The 22260-nt window shown below is 43.3% G+C and overlaps 1 protein-coding gene across 3 annotated transcripts in view; it reads left to right on the forward strand.

Moving 5' to 3' along the window:
- STAT1 (signal transducer and activator of transcription 1) overlaps nt 1-22260 on the forward strand; it is a 41857-nt gene continuing 19597 nt past the window's right edge. The window contains exons 1-11 of one of the 3 annotated variants that reach the window (XM_030579644.1): nt 1-51; nt 7082-7210; nt 8023-8167; nt 9764-9862; nt 11779-11868; nt 12813-12891; nt 14354-14445; nt 15127-15278; nt 16792-16950; nt 18799-18891; nt 21090-21149. In XM_030579644.1, the coding sequence (XP_030435504.1) occupies nt 7083-7210; nt 8023-8167; nt 9764-9862; nt 11779-11868; nt 12813-12891; nt 14354-14445; nt 15127-15278; nt 16792-16950; nt 18799-18891; nt 21090-21149 (1097 nt within the window). In that variant the 5' untranslated portion in view covers nt 1-51; nt 7082. Of the gene's footprint in view, nt 52-1044; nt 1205-7081; nt 7211-8022; nt 8168-9763; nt 9863-11778; nt 11869-12812; nt 12892-14353; nt 14446-15126; nt 15279-16791; nt 16951-18798; nt 18892-21089; nt 21150-22260 lie in introns of those variants that run through there. The other 2 variants (XM_030579645.1, XM_030579643.1) reach the window with 2 other exon arrangements.

Raw genomic sequence — 22260 nt, forward strand, 5'->3', positions numbered from 1 at the left:
GACCAGGAGATAAACACAGGGCTTTGTCTAGTGGAGATCCTTGGAGAAAAGGTACACTGCTTTGTGTTACCATTAGTTGTTTTTGAAAGTTGATTGAGAAATATTTGACTAAGCATAATGTGATGCATGGCAGTTAGTCCTATTGAATGGGCCAGTGGGGAGGGTTGTGGGGGTTAGCCCCGTGGAGCAGGACGGTAGGCGGGGGCTCTGCGGGGGGGGGTTAGCCTGTGGAGCTGGGGGGGGCTCTGTGGAGCAGGACAGTGCAGGGAGGGGGTAGCCCTGTGGACCGGGGGGAAAGGGCTCTGCGGGGGGGGGTAGCCCTGTGGAGCTGCGGGGGGGGGGGGGGGGGCTCTGTGGAGCAGGACAGAGGGGAAGGGGCTCTGCGGGGTGGGGGTTAGCCTGTGGAGCGGGGGGGGGCTCTGCGGGGTGGGGGTCAGCCTGTGGAGCAGAGGGAGAAGGGGCTCTGCGGGGGGGCTTAGCCTGTGGATCGGGGGGGGCTCTGTAGAGCAGGACGGTGCGGTGGGGGTCAGCCTGTGAAGGGGGGGGCTCTGCGGGGTGGGGGTTCGCCTGTGGAGTGGGGCAGAGGGCTCTGTAGAGCAGGACAGTGCGGGGAGGGGGTAGCCCTGTGGACCGGGGGGGAAGGGCTCTGCGGGGGGGGGTAGCCCTGTGGAGCTGCGGGGGGGTCTCTGCGGGGGAGGTAAGCCTGTGGAGCGGGAGGGAAGGGCTCTGCGGGGGGGGTAGCCCTGTGGAGCTGGGGGGGGTCTCTGCGGGGGAGGTAAGCCTGTGGAGTGGGAGGGAAGGGCTCTGCGGGGGGGGGTAGCCCTGTGGAGCTGGGGGGGGTCTCTGCGGGGTAGGGGGTCAGCCTGTGGAGCGGGGGGAGGGGCTCTGCGGGGGGTAGCCTGTGGAGCGGGGGGGGGTCTCTGCAGGGGGAGGGGCTCTGCGGGGGGTAGCCTGTGGAGCGGGGGGGGTCGGAGCGGGGGGAAGGGGCTCTGTGGAGGAGCGCAGGGAACGGGGAGGGTAGGACGCTGTCGGGAACAGCCCCGTGCCTTAGCGCCTGGGCTCGCGGATTGGCTGTGGCTCGGGATTGGCCCGGGCGCTGGCAGCCTGGCTGTCGCTTTGTTGCTATTTCTGGGCTCGGTTTCGTTTTGCCGGCGCAGCGGCGGAGTGGCGGTAGCGGGGTCCGGAGCCTCCTCTCGATAGGCGGGTGAGTGGCCGCCGGCAGCCCTCGGGGGGAGGGCGCGTGGTGCCCGGCCCCGGCCCCGGCCCCGGCTACGGAGCTGCGGTCCGCGGAGGCTGCCGGGCACGGAGGCGCCCCCGGGCCGTTTGCCCGCCCTGCTGCTGGGGCCCGCGGGGCGGGGCAGGACCGGCCCCGGGCTTGAAGTGGCCTAAGGGGAGCAGGAGGGATGGGTGCTCCCGGGGCTGCAGCGAGCCTCGGGGAACCCGCCCTCTGTTCCCGGGTTTGTCACAAGGTTCCTTCCTGTGTGACCTCAGCCAAGCCGCTTCATCTCGGGGTGCCCCAGGGCCGGCAAGGGGGTTAACGCTGCTCCCCTCCATCGGAGGGCTGCTGCCGGCTGGAGTCAGGGGTGCGTAGGGGAACCCCCCGTTACTGTAGCCGCGCGCACACCTGCTAAAGTGCAGGGAATATGAGTCCCACCGAGCGGGAGAGCAGCAACAGAGTTCAAAGTCGGATGGACCACAGGCCTTGCTCTTGCAGTTTAAAGGGGGACACTCCCACTGTGAAGATCACCCTTCAGCCTGAAATTTTGTTCACTTGTTGTTAGTGCAAATAACATACTTATAACTGAGAAAGATTAGAGGGGCAAAACAAGCTGTTTCTTTACCACGGGCATTTGACAGCACGTATAAAGTTGTTCTCTGTATGTGTGTTCCGTACACCATTAGGCAACAGAAAGATATTGGTAAGAAAAAGGAAAAGGTGTTTGCCGAACCAGAAGGAAAAAGGGGCAGTTGCAGTGACTGAAATTACTTTTAATTCTCTTTTTTAAATGAACCAGCTTCAGACTTGTCTACAGTGTAGATCTGAACACACAGGGACTGAAGTTAAACAGCAAAACGAAAGTGTGCCTGGAATCAGGTGTACAAAAATGGCTGTGCAAAAAGCAACAAAAGTATCTGTCAGTTATGGGGCAAATCACAAAACTCACTCACCAAGTGCTCCAGAACAGTAAAGCTACCAGGAGTTTATGTTGTTCTTGATATTAAAAAAAAAAAGCGGAAAAGTAAGTTTGATGCTGGGTACCAATTGCTCTTAGAGATCAGGGCTTATTATTCAAATTGTGTTTTCTTTTAAAAAAAAACCCCACAAGTCTTTGACCCTTTTACTAGGGTTTGAAATTATGTAAGTGACTTTAGAAATACAGATCTGAGCTCTGGCTGGGTTGAATGAACTTGGCATGACTGAGGGAAGAGAAAAGAGGCAGAAGTGGCTATATGCTACATTGGCAGCCACCTGTGGTCTTGCATAGCCTCAGCTATAGTTAGCAGGAGAGGAACAAGCAGGAGTGTTGAGTTTTGGAAATGTAAATAAGTTTCAGTGGCTTGTAGACTTTGCAATTCAATTGACTTTGGGGTGTGGGATTGTTTTAACTCTTAAAATGAAACAATCAAAATGAAAGGTTTAAGATTATTAAAAGAGAGAGAGAAGATAAAGTGAAAAATTGCCAGTATGCATCCTTCAGGAGGCTTGAATTAACTTATTTAAAAAGAAAGGAATGAAGTGAAGTGAAGCCCATCCTTTGCACAAAGCCTGAGCAGTGGAACTTCATGCTGGGAATAAAATCCATTCCCCACATGCACCCTACCAGGGGGCAGGCTCTGGCCAAGTAACAATGACTGCAACTTGATCCTATCCTATTATAGTGACCACAGCCCCTCTGCATCAGCATCACAAAGTATTCTGATGACTGGATTCAGTGTCACAGATCCAGTGGTCCTTCAAAACCTCTCTTTGAGTCAGTGGAAAAACCCTGACCCTAGTACATGGAAATGCAGAGCCTCTTCCTTTGCTCGACAAGGTTTTTGAAGCAGGAGCCACAGAAGAGCTTATCTCTATGGTATTCTACCCTATAGCAGATGCAGATGTCTTGGCTAAAGCGTTAAGAACTGCTAGGGAGATTTCAGCCATGCAAGATGACTTGTAAATGGCAGCACAGATCCTGCAGGAACTATGCTGCCTTGGGGGAGCACCACAAGAAAACACAAAAAAAGCCACTCCTTTACAGAACTGGACCTTCCCATCTCTTCATAGTCCCCAGATATATAGCGTTGGGAACCTGTATCACCTGCTTCCTCTGAGACTCGAGTTTTTTTTAGTACCATATCCCTTTCCTAAATAAATACACACAGAGGGGTACAACTTGGTCCCAAGATTTTAGGAGGGCATAATGAAGGAACATTGCATTAAGAACACAGTACACCTCTACCCAGATATAACGTGACCTGATATAATGCGGGTTCATATACAACACGGTAAAGCTCTGACACGCTCTGAGCAGCGTGTTAAGGGTGCCAGGCTTGGCTGGGGCCAAGGGGTTGGATAAGGGGGAGAGGGTCTCAGGGGCGGTCAGGGGCTCTCACCCCCAGGGTCTGGGAGGCAGGAGCTGTGGGGGGGGGAACTTTTGGGGCCCCCACAGTCCCAGAGTGGCTCGGGGGGTTAGCGGGGGGCCGAGAGCAGCCTGCTTCGCTTCCCTTGCCCCGGCCCCAGCCATGTCGCTCGGGGGAGGAGGTTTGGAGGAAGGAATCTCCCCCACACTCACTGTCACTGGCAGAAGCAGAGCAGCCTGGCCCCAGCCCACTCCACTCTGCCAGCTCCCAGCCACCATGCTCCACTTCCTGCTGCAGGTGAGTGCGGGACCTTTCCTCAACCTCCTCCCCTACCCCCAGACACATCTAGGTCCGGGCAAGGAAAGTGGAGCAGACTGAGGCTGCATCGCCCTGCTTTTCACCACCAGTGAGTAGGGGTGAATTCCTTTTCCCAACCTCCCCACACTCACTGGCAGTGGGAAGCAGAGCACCGCGGCTGGGAGGTGGCAGAGTGGAGCAGGCTGGGGCCATGTTGCTCTGCTTCCTGCCACTGCTGGTGAGTGCCTGTCAGGGGGCAGGGTGTGTGGATAGGGGTCGGAGCATTCAGGGGACAGGGAGCAGGGGGGTTGGGTAGGGGTGGGGTCCTGGGGGTGATTAGGGACAGGGGTCTCTGGAGGGGGCGGTCAGGAAACAAAGAACAGGGGGGTCAAAGCAAGTTCGATATAACACGGTCTCACCTATAACACGGTGAGATTTTTTGTCTCCCGAGGACCGCATTATGTCAGGGGTAAAGGTGCATAATGAAAAACGAAATGTAAAGATCTTGGATACTTGCATACTTTTTCAAAGAGAACATGCACAATTAGAGAAATCATTTTCAGAGAGACTTAGGAGCTTAAGTGACTTTAAAAATCTAAGTCAGAAGGGACCGTTATGATCATCTGACCTGCATAACACAGGCCACAGAGTTTTGCTAAGCGATTCTTTCCATGACCCCATAATTTCTGGTTGAACTACAGCAGGGATTGACTGAGGTTTACGAGCCACAAATGGCTCTTCAGTGTGTATCCTGTGGCTCTTCACAGCACATGATATTAAAACACTGATTTAATTATTAACCAATCAGGATGCTTTTACTGTGTTAATTAAACACAGTAGGTTAGACGGACACCCGTCAGAGATCACCTTGATTGATCAGTCCATCACTGTTCACAGAGAGAGCGCAGATCACTAGCCAGTCCTTCAGCCACCCGCCAGCCAGGCTGTCAGTGGCACCAGACAGCCGATTGGCATAGCACATCACAGCCCAGAACCCTGAGTAATCTGCCAGCCTCAGCCTCCCAAGTAGCTAGGTAGGCACCCACCACCATGCCCAACCCTGTCAGAGATAGTCCAGATAATTCTTAGTCCTGCCTTGAGTGCGGGGGCCTGGACTAGAAGACCTCTTGAGGTTCCTTCCAGTTCTATGATTCTATTAATCTGTTGTAGTTGATAAAATAATAATTGGTCAGTCATTTTCCTGTGAGATTAATTTATTATATATTTCCCATCAACCTGTTTAAATATGAATATATAATACTACAGTAAATGAAACAATGAATTCGCCCTACTGTGGCTCTTTTTGGGCAATGTTGAGTGCTAATTTGGCTCCTGAACCACTGAAGTCATGAGTATCACTGAGCTAGAGCATCTCTTTAAAAGACTCAGTTATGGAAAATCGATTACATCCCCAGGTAACTTCTTCCAGTGATTAACAACTCTCACTGGTAAAAATTTTCACCGTATTTCTAGCCTGAATTCATCTCACTTCAGCTTTTATGCCTTTTGTCTGCAAAATTAAAGAGCTTTCTAATATAAGAAATCTTTTTCCCGTGTAGGTACTTAAAAAGGTGATCTTGGATAAGATAAACACCTTGAGCTTCCTTAGCCTCTCACTGAGGCAGGCTTTTCAGATCTCAGATCATTCATATGTCTCTGTTCTGAAACTTTTCCAATTTGTCAACTTTTTAAAAATTCTGGACATGAAAATACTTCAACAGTCTGACTAATTTCATGTTCAGCTGGTTATCCACCAAGATATCTGCTCTGGTTATCCAAGGTATATCAAGGTTATCCCCTCTGACTTAAGATACTTCTGAAAATGGCCTTTGAAAATGTTAGCCAGCATCTGAACAATCCAACCACTAATTTTATGCATTCTAATATAATCTCCCTCTGCTGCCTCCCCCAAACTATATAGGTGGTCTTCACTTCTTGCTTCTCTATTGTTAGGGCTGGTCTTTGCTGCAAAGGTAGCTCGAGTTATAACTCAAGTACTGCCCTAACTCTAATCCCTTCTACATATGACACCTTTTAACCAGTAGGCTGCTATTCAAGTTAGCACAACTCATCAGGGCTACTAACACAACCCTCTCTGCTGCTAATTAGAGCTCGGAGTGCAGCTGTCTTATCCCACAAACATTTGAAATAACATAAAAAAAAATCCCTTTCTGCATCAAAACGACACTTTCGTGGAAAACATTTGGCTACAACCGGTCAGCATTTTCTGACAAAAAAGTTGTCAAAAAATTCCTGACCAGCTGTACTGCTAACCCAGTCACTCTGCATAGTAATGCAATTGCTCTGTGGCTCAAGTGTTATTTCATACTGTGGCTACTCTCACTCAAGGTAGGCTAACTGAGGAGTTAGCTCCAATCTAGGTAACTCAGATTAACTGCGGTGAAGCCTGAGTAGTCATGATGCAGGGCAGGGGAGGAAGCAGGTAGAGTTTCTTTACATTTTTCCATTTAAAGGGATCCTATCCAGTTTTCAGTATTGAGTTAAAAGTGGTTTCAGGGACTACGCCTTCACTTGAGTTCCCTGACCATTTCTATGCGTTAGCACTCACATTTTCAGGTCTCTTATATTCTTCATTCTCCTATTGATGGGTTAAAAATTCATATACACAGAAGGGGAAATTGAATGTGAGACCTTCGTCCTGCAGTATACAACATGCAAGCAGCCTGCTACTCCTACACAGAGCGCCATTGCAAGGTCCAGGACTTCATAGGGGAAACAGGTCTCTATGCAAAGGGCTGTCAAATGCACAAAATTAACAAATTGGACAGGGATCACTGTTACAGCAATCTTAAAATGTTCATTATAACAAAAGTAGGTAAACGTTTTCAAAGAGAAGTGTGATTTCTTTTTTAAGTTGACTCTCCATTGAATAAAGATGTAAATTTTACAAATTCTTCTTTGCATCGTACCGTTAATCAGAACTGGTTGGGAAAGGATGTTTATTTCCATGCAAATTAAATTGTCAATATTTTCTTGAAATTTTGGGGAATTTCTGAAAACTCTAGAACCAAACATTACTTCGTTTTTTTGACAAAAACCAAAAAATTTTCTATTAAAATAACTATACTAAATGTTGGGGGCAAATTAAAAAAACATTTTCCATCAAAAATAGCTCTGCTCTTAAATATCTTGTATTGGGATGTAGGTATGAATAAGATTGGTGTAATTTTATTAAACTTTATTCATCTTGATTCCACAGGATGACTCAGTGGTATCAGTTGCAGCAACTTGATTCCAAATTCTTGGAGCAGGTACACCAGCTGTATGATGACAGCTTTCCCATGGAAATCAGACAATATCTGGCACAATGGCTGGAAAATCAAGACTGGTGAGAGCAAAGTGTTGTAATGTGTATAGGAATTTGCCATTAAATTAGTTGACTGGTGATGCCTTTGAAAGTTATGGTGCCAGGTTCTGGCCTTGTGTGCCAATGGCTCTCATTGATAACCATGCATGCACATGCAAGAACAAGGTTACCTCTGCTGTACAGTGAGAGCAAGCAGCCACTTAGGGCAGCAAACTGTTCAGTAAATTTTTATCAGAGTGACCATTGGGTGGTGGGTACAGACATTTAGTAGTTGCCTATGTGGCTGCTAGTCACTGTTTCCCGTGGACTTCCTTCCGGCACTTACCAGTCTGGTCTGGGTCTATTGAGTAGTGCAGGGATTGGCTGCTGAGGGGTACACAGTTGTTTCCCTGTATGGTTTGTCTACCAGAAAGAGATGGACAATTATTATTAAAGGGATATATGGGCCAGGTGTTTAGCGTCATCTCCACTAGCAAACTGAAGTATTGCTAAAATCTCTAGAGAATATCTTTTTATAGAGCTTCATTAACATGCAGATGAATAGATCCCACTTCCAGCTCCTCAGTATAGTGGAAATTAAGGAAAAATACATGTGCAAATACACAATGTTGCAAGAGTAACTCTAGGAAAAAAAGCAAAGGAAGTATTATTCATTTGAGATGAAAATCAAGGAACAAAAGGGTTACAGAGAGAGGAATTGAGTGAAATCTACAGATGCCTGTTCAATGCTTTTAAAAACTAAGACCAGAATCTGAAAAAATGCATTCATTTAAACTGATATTTTAGAAAGACAGCAGTTGCATTTAATATTAAAGATGCCTTAAATATCCTAGGGAGCATGCTGCCAACAACGTTTCATTTGCTACGGTACTGTTCCATGACCTCCTGTCACAGCTAGACGATCAGTTCAGTCGGTTTTTAATAGAAAACAACTTTTTGTTGCAACATAACATCAGGAAAAGCAAACGTAATCTTCAGGTATGTGTGTAAGTTGTTTGGATTCACACAGGCATACTCCTGTCATTTTATTAGGGTCTTATTTTATTCAAGAGAATATTCCTGTAACTTAAACACAATCAAGTTAAAGGTTATACCCCCTCTGATGTTTTTTGTTAAAACTTATGAATGGTACAAGTAACTCCTGAGTACTACAGCAGTTTAAAGAAATGATTTTTTTTCTAGTTTACTATGTTTATTTGGTAGCACTTAGGAAAAAATAAAGAATTTATACAATCTATTCAGTTTTCCAGGCATTTGTGTGGGGGTGTTATGCAAGAAACGGGGAAAAAAAACATTTTTCAGAAGAAGTTATGGAGCCACAAAAAACTTAGCAGAGGGTCTTTGGTTAAAAGAAATTTCACCCATCCATTTCTTTTAAATTAACTTGATTTCAGTAATAAATTTAATCAATTTGTACTTTAAGAAAATAGAAAGGTGGGTTTAATAGGTGTTTTCCAGATTCTTTTTAAATTAGATTCCTGCAAACAGTTTTCTCATACCTATTAAAAACAAAGTAGTCTGAAAATTATCCAGAGGCAGGAGAGTTTGCCTGTGAAATGACATTGTAGAAGCTGTATCAAGAAACAGATCCTAATGAAGAATCTCAGTGAAAAGATCAAGTGTTCCCTGCACATGTTCTGCAGCCCCAGGCTCTGTAGGATTATACCAAAGAAACGAAAGTGGTTTATATTAGGGAAAGAATCAGATAACATGTTAGTCTCCAGTAAAGTCAGCAGAGGCAGTTACAGTTTCAGTAATTTGATTAACAGTGGCAAGTTATAAAGAGTAAAAGCCACAGTACTAATGACAATGTTGTTCTATAGGCAAAGAAGCATGATACTGAACTAAAGAGGAAAGGGAATACAGCACTTGGGGATTTATATATTGTAGGACACTGCAGAATGTGTATCTAGTGGATTTTATTAGTTAGTGGATTCACTGGGCACAGTCATGTCTTCCCACCAGCAGCTCATTCTTCCACAAGACTGCAGCTATTGCAGAACAGTGTTCCCCTAGTGCAAAGAGAGTAGGGAGTCCTACTGATAGCCGAACCTCCTCGGTCCTTCTTCTGTTCAGCCAAGCTTAGGATAGTGCAGATACCCATTTGTCTTGTTATCTCGCAGTTGGCCCCCTACAAGCATTCTGTACACATCTCAGATGGTAGGGTTAGACTTGTGCCAAGCACTATCTGGGTTCATATGCAGCAAGGAGCCTTTCCCCGAGTGCCCCTGAGCAGAGCAGGACACAGTAGGTGCAAGAACCATGTAAAACCAGCACCTGCAACAATACTAGACCTCCTGAAAGTGTGTGGGCAGTGGCCCTTGGGGTAGATGAGAGGGCATTGGATTCTGCACTCTTGGAAAGGGTGACACAGCCATTATGCTTCCTGTAGTTCTTGGGAACGCTGTGCCTGACCCGATAACTCTTGCGGAGGCAGTGCATATTCACACCACATCTTGGCTCACATACAACTGCCACATGCTAAGCTTTTTGCCTGTCAGTTTCATCAAAGACATGAGAACTGGAGTGTTTGGTGTGTACTAATAATAGACTATTTTAATGCTGTGCAACCAGGATCATTTTCAAGAGGACCCAATACAAATGGCCATGACAATCTTCAACTGTCTGAAGGAAGAAAGGAAAATACTGAGCAGCGCCCAGTTGTCAGACCAGGTAATTCCTTCTTTCTCTTTAGCTGCTGCAGTTCCAGCCACTCAAACAGAGTGACAGATTGAAAGCAGAACCATATGTGCTTTCTCCTCTTGCCCATCACCGCCTGTTTTAAAAGAGGAAGCTTGATCAGGTCCATCACAAATATCCACCACACAAGATGTGGTTTGTTTTAAATTGTTTGCTTGCCTAAGCATCGTTTAAAGAAAAAGGAAGTCAACTTTTTCCCTGTGTTGGAATTCAAGGCCTCAGTTGCCTTTTTAGTCCAGAGCTAGATGAGACTTATCAAACGAAGCCAGTTTGTTTTTCTAAACTGGATTTTATTGTGGTGTTTTACTTTTGATAATGGACTCAAAGTGGCCTAGCTTGCTCATATTTACTTTTGATTAGGTTAAATGTAAGAATGATATACAGTTATACCATTGCTATGGTAAGGAGAATATTTAAACAATCTTATCGAGTTTTATGATGACTCACCTATAAGACTTGCCTTTCCCCTTCCAGTGCTTCCAACATCAGTGGGATTCTAGCCTGCTTCCTTTCTGCAGTGTACCCCTCTCCTTGCCCTGTAGTGACCACCTGATCCTTCCTACTTTTCTGTAGCTTCTCTCTGTGATCTTGATGCAACAGTCTCTCATTTTTTCATTTGCTCTCTAAATATGTCTTTACCATCTTGTGTTTTCAATGGGGCCCTTTCTCTGCCCACTAAATTAACAGGTAAAAAATTGAAAGGAACCAGGGTGTTCCCTTCTTCACCTGTTAGAGTAAATCTCCTTGTTTTTCCTCTCTTTCTTTTCTGTACTAGTCACATTTTTTTAGTAATAAAGATTATAAAAAAACCCTACACTGACACATTTGGTGCAGACAAAGTGCATACGGCAAAATGTAGGACCTCATTTATTAGATAGTAATAGATTACTTACTTGTGATGAATCAGTACTTTGGTGTTACAGTGTACTGGAATGGGCCAGTTTTGAATTCTAAGTTCTATAGATGTAGGGAGCCATTATGATAACACACAAAGAGCTCCATGTCATAAAGCCAAACTGTAAACATTCCAAGCACACAGGAAAGTCCCTTACCATATCTCAAATCACAAACAGTAGGCAGGTAGCTTTCATGGTCTGACTTAAAGGGACTTTTTGACAATTTTATGGGATCATATACTTCTTGGAAAACTGTTAAGTACTGAGTTAATAACTGCATAAAACAGTAGTTCTTACAGCACACGTTATGTAAAAGTCACCTACGGGCTGAAGTGCCTTGCTATACCTATTTCATTGACAGTGTACTACTGGAAGGAGAAGCAGCCTGTCCTTCAAGTGTCCTGGCTTTTAAGTATTAACTACTTAAATTATTTTTGGATTCAGTTTCAAACAATTACATCCACCTAAGATATTGTGCTTTATATTTTAGAGGCAGAAAAAGTCAACTGTACAACAATTTACAGTTTTTTGTACAAATGCCTGCCCCATTCTTACTCTTCACGTAAATGCATGTTAGAAGTCCAACATTGGTACCAACTCTTCATAAAAAACAAACAAACCCCAGCCTTCTCAGGTGTTACATTTTCTTTATATTATGTCAAAAAAATATACAAAATAAAATCATTGCGTGCCAAAAACAAGTCACAGAAAAAGTATGTTAAGAAATTATATAAAGTACAATGTGTCACCCAGAAGGCAAAGTTTATATATTTTCCCCACACACCCCAGTCCCTGTCCTTATTACAGCCTTCCTCTATTTCCAGTTATTTAAACCTAATTCTTTGACTATGATGTATATAACAATTGCTCATGAACTATCAGAACGAAGTGTGCTCTGTTAGAGGCTTCATTATGGCACCAAATACACTGTAGCTTGTGTTAATCAAAACCAAAAACCCAATACTTTTGTTTTTCATCTCCTCTCTACTGCAGATGCAGGTGGGGAATATACAGAATACCGTAATGCTGGACAAACAGAAGGAGCTGGATATGAAAGTCAGGAGTGTGAAGAACAACGTTGTGGTAAGTAAAAGTCAGAGTGGGACTCTAGGCTTTGCTTGGGGATCTACATTTATTTTTCTAATAACAGGAAAATATTTTCGGTGTCTAAGTTGTGAAAGGGCAATTGTGAGTTCAGCAGAATGTTTGTTTTTCAGCTTTTTACCATCAGTAAAATGTTTTTAAAACTTTACCTAATCACTTTTCAGCAGTACTGAGATGCAGGATGTCCCCAATGCCTGTCATACTGTGGCTGGAATCAGATTTTTAGTTTAGTCTTGGCTGTATCAGATTTCCCAAATTTCAAACACAGCAGGAGAAAGTTTTAAAATGAGATGGATGGATAGAGAGATTAGATTGTTCGATATCTATCTTAAGCGACACTATAGAAGAAAGGAGCTATTTTGAGAAATCATATATAGTTCACTAATAAAAATTAATAGAAGCCAGATCGTGAGCTTTTATAAATCAAACCTGCCTCTACGGCTTTTCCTTGCACATTTTTTTTTTGAATAACTTCTTAATCTTGGTTGAAAATCTTCTATAGGACAAATCCTGTAGTGCTTACTTTGACTTTCCTGAGAGTTTTCCCGGGTGAGTGCTGAAGGATTTTTCCCAGAATCTTTAAATGCCATTCACTGGCCAAATTATGTCTTCATGCCATGCACAAATTCTCCTCATCCCATTGAAGTTGTGTGGGACTATGCAAGGTCAGACTTTAGCTCCATTTTGTTACAAGTGCACTTTCCATTGGCAGAGAAGGCAGTGATTAGTTTGCTGATTTTTCTTACTACCTTCTTTTTGCTTTGAGCAGAGGTTTGGACTAGATGACCTCCTGAGGTCTTTTCCAACCCTAACCTTCTATGATCTCTAAGTAGCTGGTATCACAGGATTGCCAATCAGTAAAAAAGTCTCAGATGATCAGGTCTATTTGACTAACTGTGTTTTACAATGTTGATGCTTTGTAGGAAGTAGAACAAGACATCAAGACTCTAGAGGATGTGCAAGATGAATATGACTTTAAATGCAAAACCTTACAGAACAGAGGTGAGATTCATCCATAAGAAATCTTAAGTATAGTACAGAAAAAAAATTCTATGATTGCACCAGAAATCAGGATTTAGAGACAGCCAAATTCAGAGATAATGCAAACGATGGGGTAATTTTACTTTTTCTTCCTTCTTATGGTATGAAAAGTCATCCCTAAAATATTTCATCTCACAATGCCCACTGTTATGTAATGTTGGAAAGCCTCTTTAATACAAGTCCAAACGTTCTTTTGTCCTTTGCATTGTTACTAGAAACACCAAGTTCAAAACCCCATGAATTTTGAGACAGTTCAGCTCTAGATTCTTCTCTGGAGCTTGGGCTTCTCCCTGCTATTGTGTATTTGCTGCATATATAATTAATTTTATTATGAAATTACCTTATAACCTTAAATAAAGATGCACTTGTAAACCTCTCATATAGAGAGAATCACAAATTGAGATTACATATTCATTATATAGATCCCTATTTTCAGTCAGTTACTAGTTTTGAGATAAAAATTCTCTATGGGCTGAAACTTGACTGACTTGGTCTCTGCTAAGGAGTTTTTCCCTATTATCTTAAAGTTTGGAGAAGGTACAGATTTCTGTTTTTGAGTTAGAGGAGCTCTCTCTTCTCTCCCCTTTTGCCTCTGCAAAAGACCCTGATCCTACACCATTTAAGTTAATAGGAGTTTTGCCACTAACTTCAGTAGAATTGGGATCACAGTGATTAAAGTTAGTTGGTTCTGTTCTTGAAACATTATAAAAAGACTCTATTTTTCAAAACCAAAGTTGGAAAGTGACTAGCCATTAATGAGGATTTGTCATCTTGCATGTTTTGAAAACTCTTGGCTTCTAAAAAACAAAGTTACTGTTTAACAAACAATAAATTGTTTAGTGTTAGCAAATACAAGGAGTGTTGAACTGAAGATGAGAGCCATTCAGAGAGAACTGGATGCCACTGTTCTATTTAATTGAACTTTCAATATCAAAGATGGTGAAACGCTTCATTATGTGACTTGACTGGTTATACTGGCATGAGTAAGGGATGTAGGACTGGCTATTTGTTCAAAAGTAGAACTTTTGAGTTTTTGAATATTTTTCTAAGCATTAAACAGCACAGTATAATCTGGAGGCTGGCCAGTTGAGTAATTTTGGAGATTCCCTTATCTAAATCCCTCATGAAACCTGGGTGTGAAAGTAATTGAGAACTACAGAGCTTTTAAATTAATCATTTCAAGCAGAAGAAAGGATGTGGTTTTCCTTTTCTTGAAATCTGTGAGCAGTTCCCAAGTCACCAAACAGGAAGAGACAATGACAGGCTTTTCCCTCCAGCCACTAGGTTCCTCGGCACTTTGTACTGACTCTGCTGCCATCAGCTTCTGCAGACTTCTGAATGTCTAACTGAAAATAAAAACAATTTCTCCCACTCTCCCCCATACAGAATATTTCTTATTCTATTGTTTGATTTTATTTTATAGAAAATGAGACCAGTGGAGCGGCACAGGATGAATATAAGAAAGAACAGCTTGTCCTCCAGAAGATGTTTCTAACACTTGACCTTAAGCGAAAGGTGATGCTCCAAAATACGTTAGTTTGAAAAGATGCACATTTGTTCTCTTTGGCTTGGCTTATCATAGGATATAAAAGAACCGTGGTTTTAGACAAAGAAGCAGCTTGATTGTTAATACCAGTTTAAATGTTCTTTTGCCCTTTGCATTGTTATTGCGAGTCCAAACCTCTTAAAGCAATTGCACTGCTCCTATTTTAGGATTTTTCTTACTAAACCAGCCTTTTCGTTTTGAACGCTTATTTAACCAGCTAAAGCTGGTGCAATAACAGGAAAGGAAATGTGTCATATCTCATTAGTCATGCTAGAAAGTGCTGTCTTTTTTGTTTGTTTAAACCTTTCTTAAATAGTCATACATGTCTTGTAATCGTGTGAGCCCCAATTCTGCAATGAGTCCGTATGGGCACTGTGGTCCCATAGAGGTCATTGCAGAATTGAGGATCTAAGATTAGTCACTTGGGAGAAGTCAGCGGTTTAGTAGAGCTTTGTTTCTTCTCTTTGTGAAGCAGATACTTTGCTGGTTGAGGAAAAAGAACAGCTCTCCAAGTTCACATTAGCAGAGTAGATTTTCTATCTTTCAGAATTCCTTGCAAAGTTTTGTGAGATGCAGCATTAATTGATAAAGCAAATAATTAAATGCACTTAAAATATAACAAACAGAGGAATCTGATTTTTTTTTTTTAGGAAGTGGTGAGCAAAATAATAAATTTGTTGAATATATCAGAGCACACACAAAGTGCTTTGATTAATGAAGAGCTTGTTGAATGGAAGCATAGACAACAAATTGCTTGTATAGGTGGCCCACCCAATGCCTGCCTTGACCAGCTTCAAAACTGGTAAGTCTCTACATCACAGTTGAGGGATTTTGAAACATGCCACGAAGGAAAGTCTGATAAGCAAATATATTTGAAACAGGCGTGCTTAGAGAGAGAGTATTTTGGCTCACAGTCAATTTACTGTTATTAAAATTGTCATTTTTTAATCCACAAGAGAACCAACAAGCATACTTCACTGTGCTCTTGAAAGTTATATAATAATGTGTTGTATTCATTCTTTTCGAGGAAGTCTGAAGAAAACGTTGACTGCCTTTCTTGTATAACCTTCTGTACGTGAAGTACAATTTGCCTTTTTATGTTCCAGAGGCCAGATTGAGCCTTGGTATTAATGTTGAAGTCCTCTAGGAAGTATTTGTTCTGATAAATGTAGTAAATTGACACTTAGTTTCTCCATCAAGGACACATTACAGCAGAACCTCATTTATCTGATCAGGGCCGGCTCCAGGCCCCAGCGTGCCAAGAGCGTGCTTGGGGAGGCATGCTGCGGGGGGCGCTTTGCCAGTTGTCAGGAGGGCGGCAGGCGGCTCCGGTGGACCTCCCGCAGGCGTCCCTGCGGAGGGTCCGCTGGTCCCGCGGCTCCGGTGGAACATCCGCAGGCATGCCTGTGGGAGATCCACCGGAGCCGCAGGACCAGCAGACCCACCGCAGGGACGCCAGCAGGAGGACCACCAGAGCCGCGGGACCAGCGAGCGGCAGAGCGCCCCCCCACGGTGTGCCGCGGTGCTTGGGGCGGCGAAATGGCTAGAGCTGGCCCTGTATATCTGATCTAATTGAGACGGGTCAGATCTGATAATCCGGAGAATGGGAAGGTGCAAGGCCACAGCACCATCTAGTGGCAGCAGGAGAGATCGCTTGCTTCTGGACCTGTGTGCGTTGGTTGTTTGGTTAATAGGGAGACCTGGATAATGCAGGATTGGATAAATGGGGTTCTACTGTAATTTCTGGTGTAAGAAGATGCAAGTCCCATTGAATTTGTCACCATCAGAATGCATCCCTAGAGAACGAGGGCTCTAATTGGGGGAGAAATATAGTTTTCTTTATTAAATATCATATAAACTACTTTATATGTCATGTTAGCACTCAGATTGCTTAAATATAATTTCCTGTGCTGCAGAGCTAATGCACTGTAGAGGGGATAGAAATCTCCATTATGGCACCAAATGCAGTACAGCAATTTATTTAAGCAGCCGTACAATGCATGCCTTGTTTCCAATACACAAAACCCGTCCTTCAAGTAACTTGAGGAAATGCTTCCATTCCTTATTACTTTAAATGGGTCACAGTACATACATGGGAAGGAGAGGTGAAGAGGGCAGATTTTGGAGATTTAAATATTTACCTGCACTAACAACAAATCCTTGCCAAACCTACATCATCATCATATCTTTTTTCCACTGAGACAAGGTCACAAGTTCCTGTGGACTGTGAATCTTAGAAACATACTAACTGGAGACTGAGTCCTACTGTAATACCAGTGTTTGGTAACAATAATAAATAAGATGTGTTTTTGCAGGTTCACTATTGTTGCCGAGAGTCTTCAGCAAGTTCGTCAGCAGCTTAAAAAGCTTGAGGAATTGGAGCAGAAATTTACATATGAACCAGATCCCATTACAAAAAACAAACAAGTCCTGCAAGACCGCACATGCAATCTTTTCAAACAACTCATTCAGAGGTAATGGTTGAATATGCTTGTTTGGTCTGTCTTTGTGAATGGATGGTAGACTTTCCCCACTTAACATGTCACACACATGGGTTAGTGCCCCACCTGCTGTTTTTTTTTATTCTTCACAACAAACAAACAAACTGAGCTGTCTGTTACTAGGATTTTCCCTGTAAGCTCTCCTGTTTAAGCCCCTGATTTTGCACCCTTAAGTCAATGGGAGCTTTGCCATTGTCTTCAGCGCACATAGAATCAAGCTTTGGCTGCTTAGTCCATTTCTTGTTTTAGGCTCTAGTCCTGCAAGCTGCTCCATGTGAGTTCAGCCTGGGGTCTATCCACAGAGATACATGCAGAATGGAATACCTTAAAAACTGCCAACCTCGTATTCCCTTGGGTGGGAGTTAGGAGTGCCCTGAATCAGAATAGCCCTGCATCTCCATGCAGTTAATTGTATTCCAGTAGTAATTAGAGGCCCCATCCAAGATCAGGGTCCCACCATACAAATACATAACATAAGATTCCTGCCTTGAAGTGGTTGCAGTCTAAACAGATGAGACAAATGAGATGTGGGAGGGGAAGAGGCCCAAAGGGGTTAAGTAATTTGTCCAAGATCCCAAAACAGGTTACTGTCTGAACTGAGAATAGAACCCCTAGTTCCTGAGTCCCACTCAAGCATGCTAGCTAACCCACAGGTGAAAGGGACAGAAATCAGCTCCTCCATTAGAATCAGTGCAAATGGAGAAGATAAAGGCCTAAAACTTGCCATTTTCCTTAGGGTATGTCTACACTACAAAATTAAATTGATTTTTATAGAAGTCGATTTTTAGAAATCGATTTTATACAGTTGATTGTGTATGTCCCCACAAATGCATTAAGTCGGTGAGTGTGTCCTCACTATCGTGGCTAGCATCGACTCACGGAGCAGTGCACAGTGGGTAGCTATCCCACAGTTCCCCCAGTCTCCACTGCCCATTGGAATTCTGGGTTAAGCTCCCAATGCCTGATGGGGCAAAAACACTGTCGCGGGTGGTTTTGAATACATGTCGTCAGTCGCTCCTCCCTCCATGAAAGCAAGGGCTATCAATCGTTTTGCGCCTTTTTTCCTGGATTACCCATGCAGACGCCATAGCACAGCAAGCATGGAGCCCACTCAGCTCACCATCACGCACTTTAAAAAGCTCACTGGCGCTGTTTACTGACTAGGTCAGATCTCAGCACATTCCGACATTCCCATTGTTGTTGCTGCCTGCTGTGTGCTCTATAATATCGGTGAGAGTAAGGGGGAGACGTTTATGGCGGGGTGGGAAGTTGAGGCAAATCGCCTGGCGTCCAATTTTGAACAGCCAGACACCAGAGCGATTAGAAGAGCACAGCAAATACCTTCCTAGAGCCTGACATCCGGTCACAGTATGAACACTTTAAGAACTTAGTAATCTATAGTGCTGCTGATGGATCACTCCGTTACTTTACACTCTGTCTCACTTATGATTGTACCAGTTCTGTCCTTTATTATTTACATGCTGTTTGATTTTTAAAGTTGCGTGAAGTAGCTTTCTTTTTTCTTCAAACCGTTAATTTTATTTTTAGTGCTTTTTTTTTTTTTAAAGCCCTGATGAAATGAAAGTTTTATATTTTTGGAGTTCCATCCAAGTTAAAAACATATCCCTTTAATAAGAATAGAGTCTAAGGATTTAGTACCTGAATAAATAGGTACCGAAAGTCCACACAATACCAATTTACTCTGCATAATTGTCATAAATAAATTGGACTGTGCAATCTGTTTTATGCTGAGTGTCATCACTTTTTAACAGTTTTGTACTAATGTAGCTCAAAATGTCCATGGTTTTGTTCCCCCTGCAGTTCTTTTGTGGTGGAGAGGCAGCCTTGCATGCCAACTCATCCTCAGAGGCCATTGGTCCTGAAGACTGGAGTGCAGTTCACAGTAAAACTGAGGTAATTTGTGTTAAGCCTGTTACCTCATTGACATCTGTAGCTGAAAGGGCTCCAAAACCTTCCATCTGGCTAAGTAACCAGAAACAAAATCTAGTGAGCGCTCTGTGACAGAGAAAGTGTTCTGGCAGCATTTCCCTGGGCCCTGCTTTTCTTCCTCTCAACACATCCCTCTTCCCACTCACTGCTCCACTTCCTTCCAGCTGAGAACTGACCAGGATTCTGTTTGGAACCCTCTGACTTTACGCCTTTGGTCAGGGGCCTGCTTTCTAGTGACACAGTCCTGCCTTCCTAGACAGAAGTGAGTTGAAGGCATACAATGTAAACCCTTCAGGCCACTTTGATGTGGGGAGGGATGAACCACCATTAGACTAGCCATGAAGCACTAGACTGTATTCATCATTGCTCAGGGGCAGAGTCTTGGGGAGTAAAAAAAAATCCCCAAAACCTTGTCCTCTTCCCTTTAGCTAGGGCCCTACCAGCTTCGTGGTTCATTTTGGTCATTTTGATGGTCATAGGATTCCAAAAATCATAAGTTTCATGATTTCAGCTATTTAAATCTGAAATTTCAGTGTTGTAATTGTAGGGATCCTGACCCAAAAAGCAGTTGTGTGTGTGGAGGGTTGTCACAGGGTTATTGTGGGGGGAGGTGGGGATTGCAGTACTGCTACCCTTACTTCTGCACCGCTGCTGGTGGCAGTGCTGTCTTCAGAGCTGGACAACTGGAGAGCGGCGGCTGCTGGCTGGGATCTCAGCTCTGAAGGCAGAGCTGTCACGAGCAACAGCACAGAAGTAAGTATGATATGGTGTGGTATTGCCACCTTTACTTCTGTGCTGCTGCCTTCAGAGTTGGGCCCTCAGTCAGCAGCCGCCACTCTCTGGCCCCCCACCTCTGAATGCCGCAGTGCAGAAGTAAGGGTGGCATGGTATGGTATTGCCACTCTTATTTCTGTAATGCTGCTGGCGGGATGCCGCCGTCAGAGCTGGGAGCCTGGCCAACAGCTGCTGCTTTCTGGTTGCCCAGCTCTGAAGGCAGTGCAGAAATAAGGGTGATAATACCGTGATCCCCCTAAAATAACCTGGAGACCCTCCTGCATCTCCCTTTTGCATCAGGACCCTCAATTTGAGAAATGCTGGTCTCCGTTGTGAAATCTGTATAATATAGGGTAAAAGCACACAAAAGACCACTTTTCACGAGGGGAGACCAGATTTCACAGTTCATGATGTGTTTTTCATGGCCATGAATTTGGTAGGGCCCTAGCAAATAGCCATTTTATACCATATTTAATGACACTTCCTTGACTAGAACTATAATTAATTTGCCAATATCTCCTTACCGTTCAGAAGCTCCTTTAGTTTGCATAGATGTCAGCAAATAATACACTTACTTTCTTTGCTTAAACTTGGAATAATTCTTTGCCTAGAAGTGGTTAGGAATGGCCTTTCCCTGATGGGTGACAGTCAATTCCCTTCCAGGCCTAGCCTTCAAAGTTCCTGTCTTTTGCATAGTTCTATATTTCTCAGTAATACTGGTCTCCCTGTAAGACACTGCTACGGTTGTGATTTAGCATGGGAGCTCACGCCAGATTCCCCTTGATTATAATAGAGAGGGGGTGGTTGGTGGGATGTTCTCCATCAGTGCCATGGACTCTTCATTGCATCCCTATCCCTGGTCTGAAATAGAGTGGAATTGCCTCTCCAGGGAATGCTACAGGGACCACTTATTTCACTGTTACTTTTGACAAGTGTTAGGTGGATTGAGGTATAGACCAGTGTATGGTGCGTTAGCATTTAATTATGAGCTGCAGCTTCAGAAAAATGGGGTGAGCTAACTGCACTGCATTATTTGGTTTTGTAATTGCAAATAAATGGTAGGGTGCTCAGAGCCTGTGTACAGGCACTGTTTATTATTCAAAATGGAAAGAATCAACAAATAAATATGTCAAAGATGAGTCATCTTTGTGAGTGGGCAGTATCCAGTCAGTCAAAAGGGACCAGTCACGCTCTCAGTGAAGTCTGTAGCAAAATGTCAGTTGATTTAAATGGGAGTAGTATTGGACCCAAAAAAATGGAAAGGAATTTCAGATGGGGAAGTCAAAAGCAGGGTGGAAATTTCATGCTGACTCATTGATTTTAAAAATCGATTGACAAATCAAGAAGCCTGTGCAGTTGCAGTCATCTGTACTTATTTCTCTTTCCAGATTGCTGGTGAAGCTACAAGAACTGAATTATAATTTAAAAGTGAAGGTCTTATTTGATAAGTAAGTTGCATCTTTTTCATATCCTGTATATAGTTATGATAATCAGCCCTAGTAAAAAGCACGTGAGATAGACACAGTGACAGAGTTGACTTTGGACCTTGTTGTACCAGCTACCACAGGAGTCATTTCTCCTATTTTAACTATAATTCTGCTTCCTCGCTAAGTGCAAGAGAACAGTTCCCCATGTCCTCGTCCATTTCTAGTATACCTTTGCACCACAGGGAAAGATGTAGACCCAGTCTTGCAGTGAGTTCCACATAGGTCCCACCCATGCAGAGCTCATTGTAGTACTGGAGCCTTATTTGCTAAGGAAAGTCACTCACTGTGTGGGTAAATTATGTGTGAGCATGTACACGCATTTCCCATTAATCATATCTGAGGGCAGAATTTGACCCTATACTGCTATTTTCATTCACATACAGCTTTCATTATCAACTAGTCTCTCTCACAGTTAGCAGAGTAGGCATTTCACATTGAGCACTATACAGATGACAAGATTAAACTTTTAAGACAAAACCATTTTTGAGTTATCCACATACAAAAAGAACCCCCTAAGATAAACATTTGAGAAATGTCTTAACCGTTTAAAAAAAAAAACAAACAAACCAAAAAAACCCCCTATTTATTCACACACAAATGAGAAAACTCCAAACAGATTGTTACCAAACTTCCTAAACAAAATTCACCTGTCAGCCAACAACATGCTTGAGATAATTCAACACTATTGCCAAACCCAGGCATCCAAAATCAGGCCTCCAGAAATCATGATTGGCTGGAAAATGATAATATTTTAAAAAAATGAACACATTTTTTATTTATCTTCTATTCTTTAGTGTGCAGTGAGGCTTTTCTCCACAAACATTACAAGGGTTAGAAACTTACTTGAACAAAACGAAAACAAGCAGATTCTCGAATAATCATCTGACTGCAGGATCTGGGGCTTAACATCTAGTATTAAGAGATTTATGATAAAAATCCATGAGTACTGGCAACACTGTTTCAAGTTAAATGGTAGCTTTTTGTGCTTGAAATTAGAGGTTTAGAATGAAAGTAGCTTATGAATTCTTATCTTTTGCAATGGAGTAGAAAAGTTATAAACAGTGTAGTAGAA

This window comes from Gopherus evgoodei, chromosome 11 (assembly GCF_007399415.2).
Source record: "Gopherus evgoodei ecotype Sinaloan lineage chromosome 11, rGopEvg1_v1.p, whole genome shotgun sequence".
NCBI lineage: Eukaryota > Metazoa > Chordata > Testudines > Testudinidae > Gopherus > Gopherus evgoodei.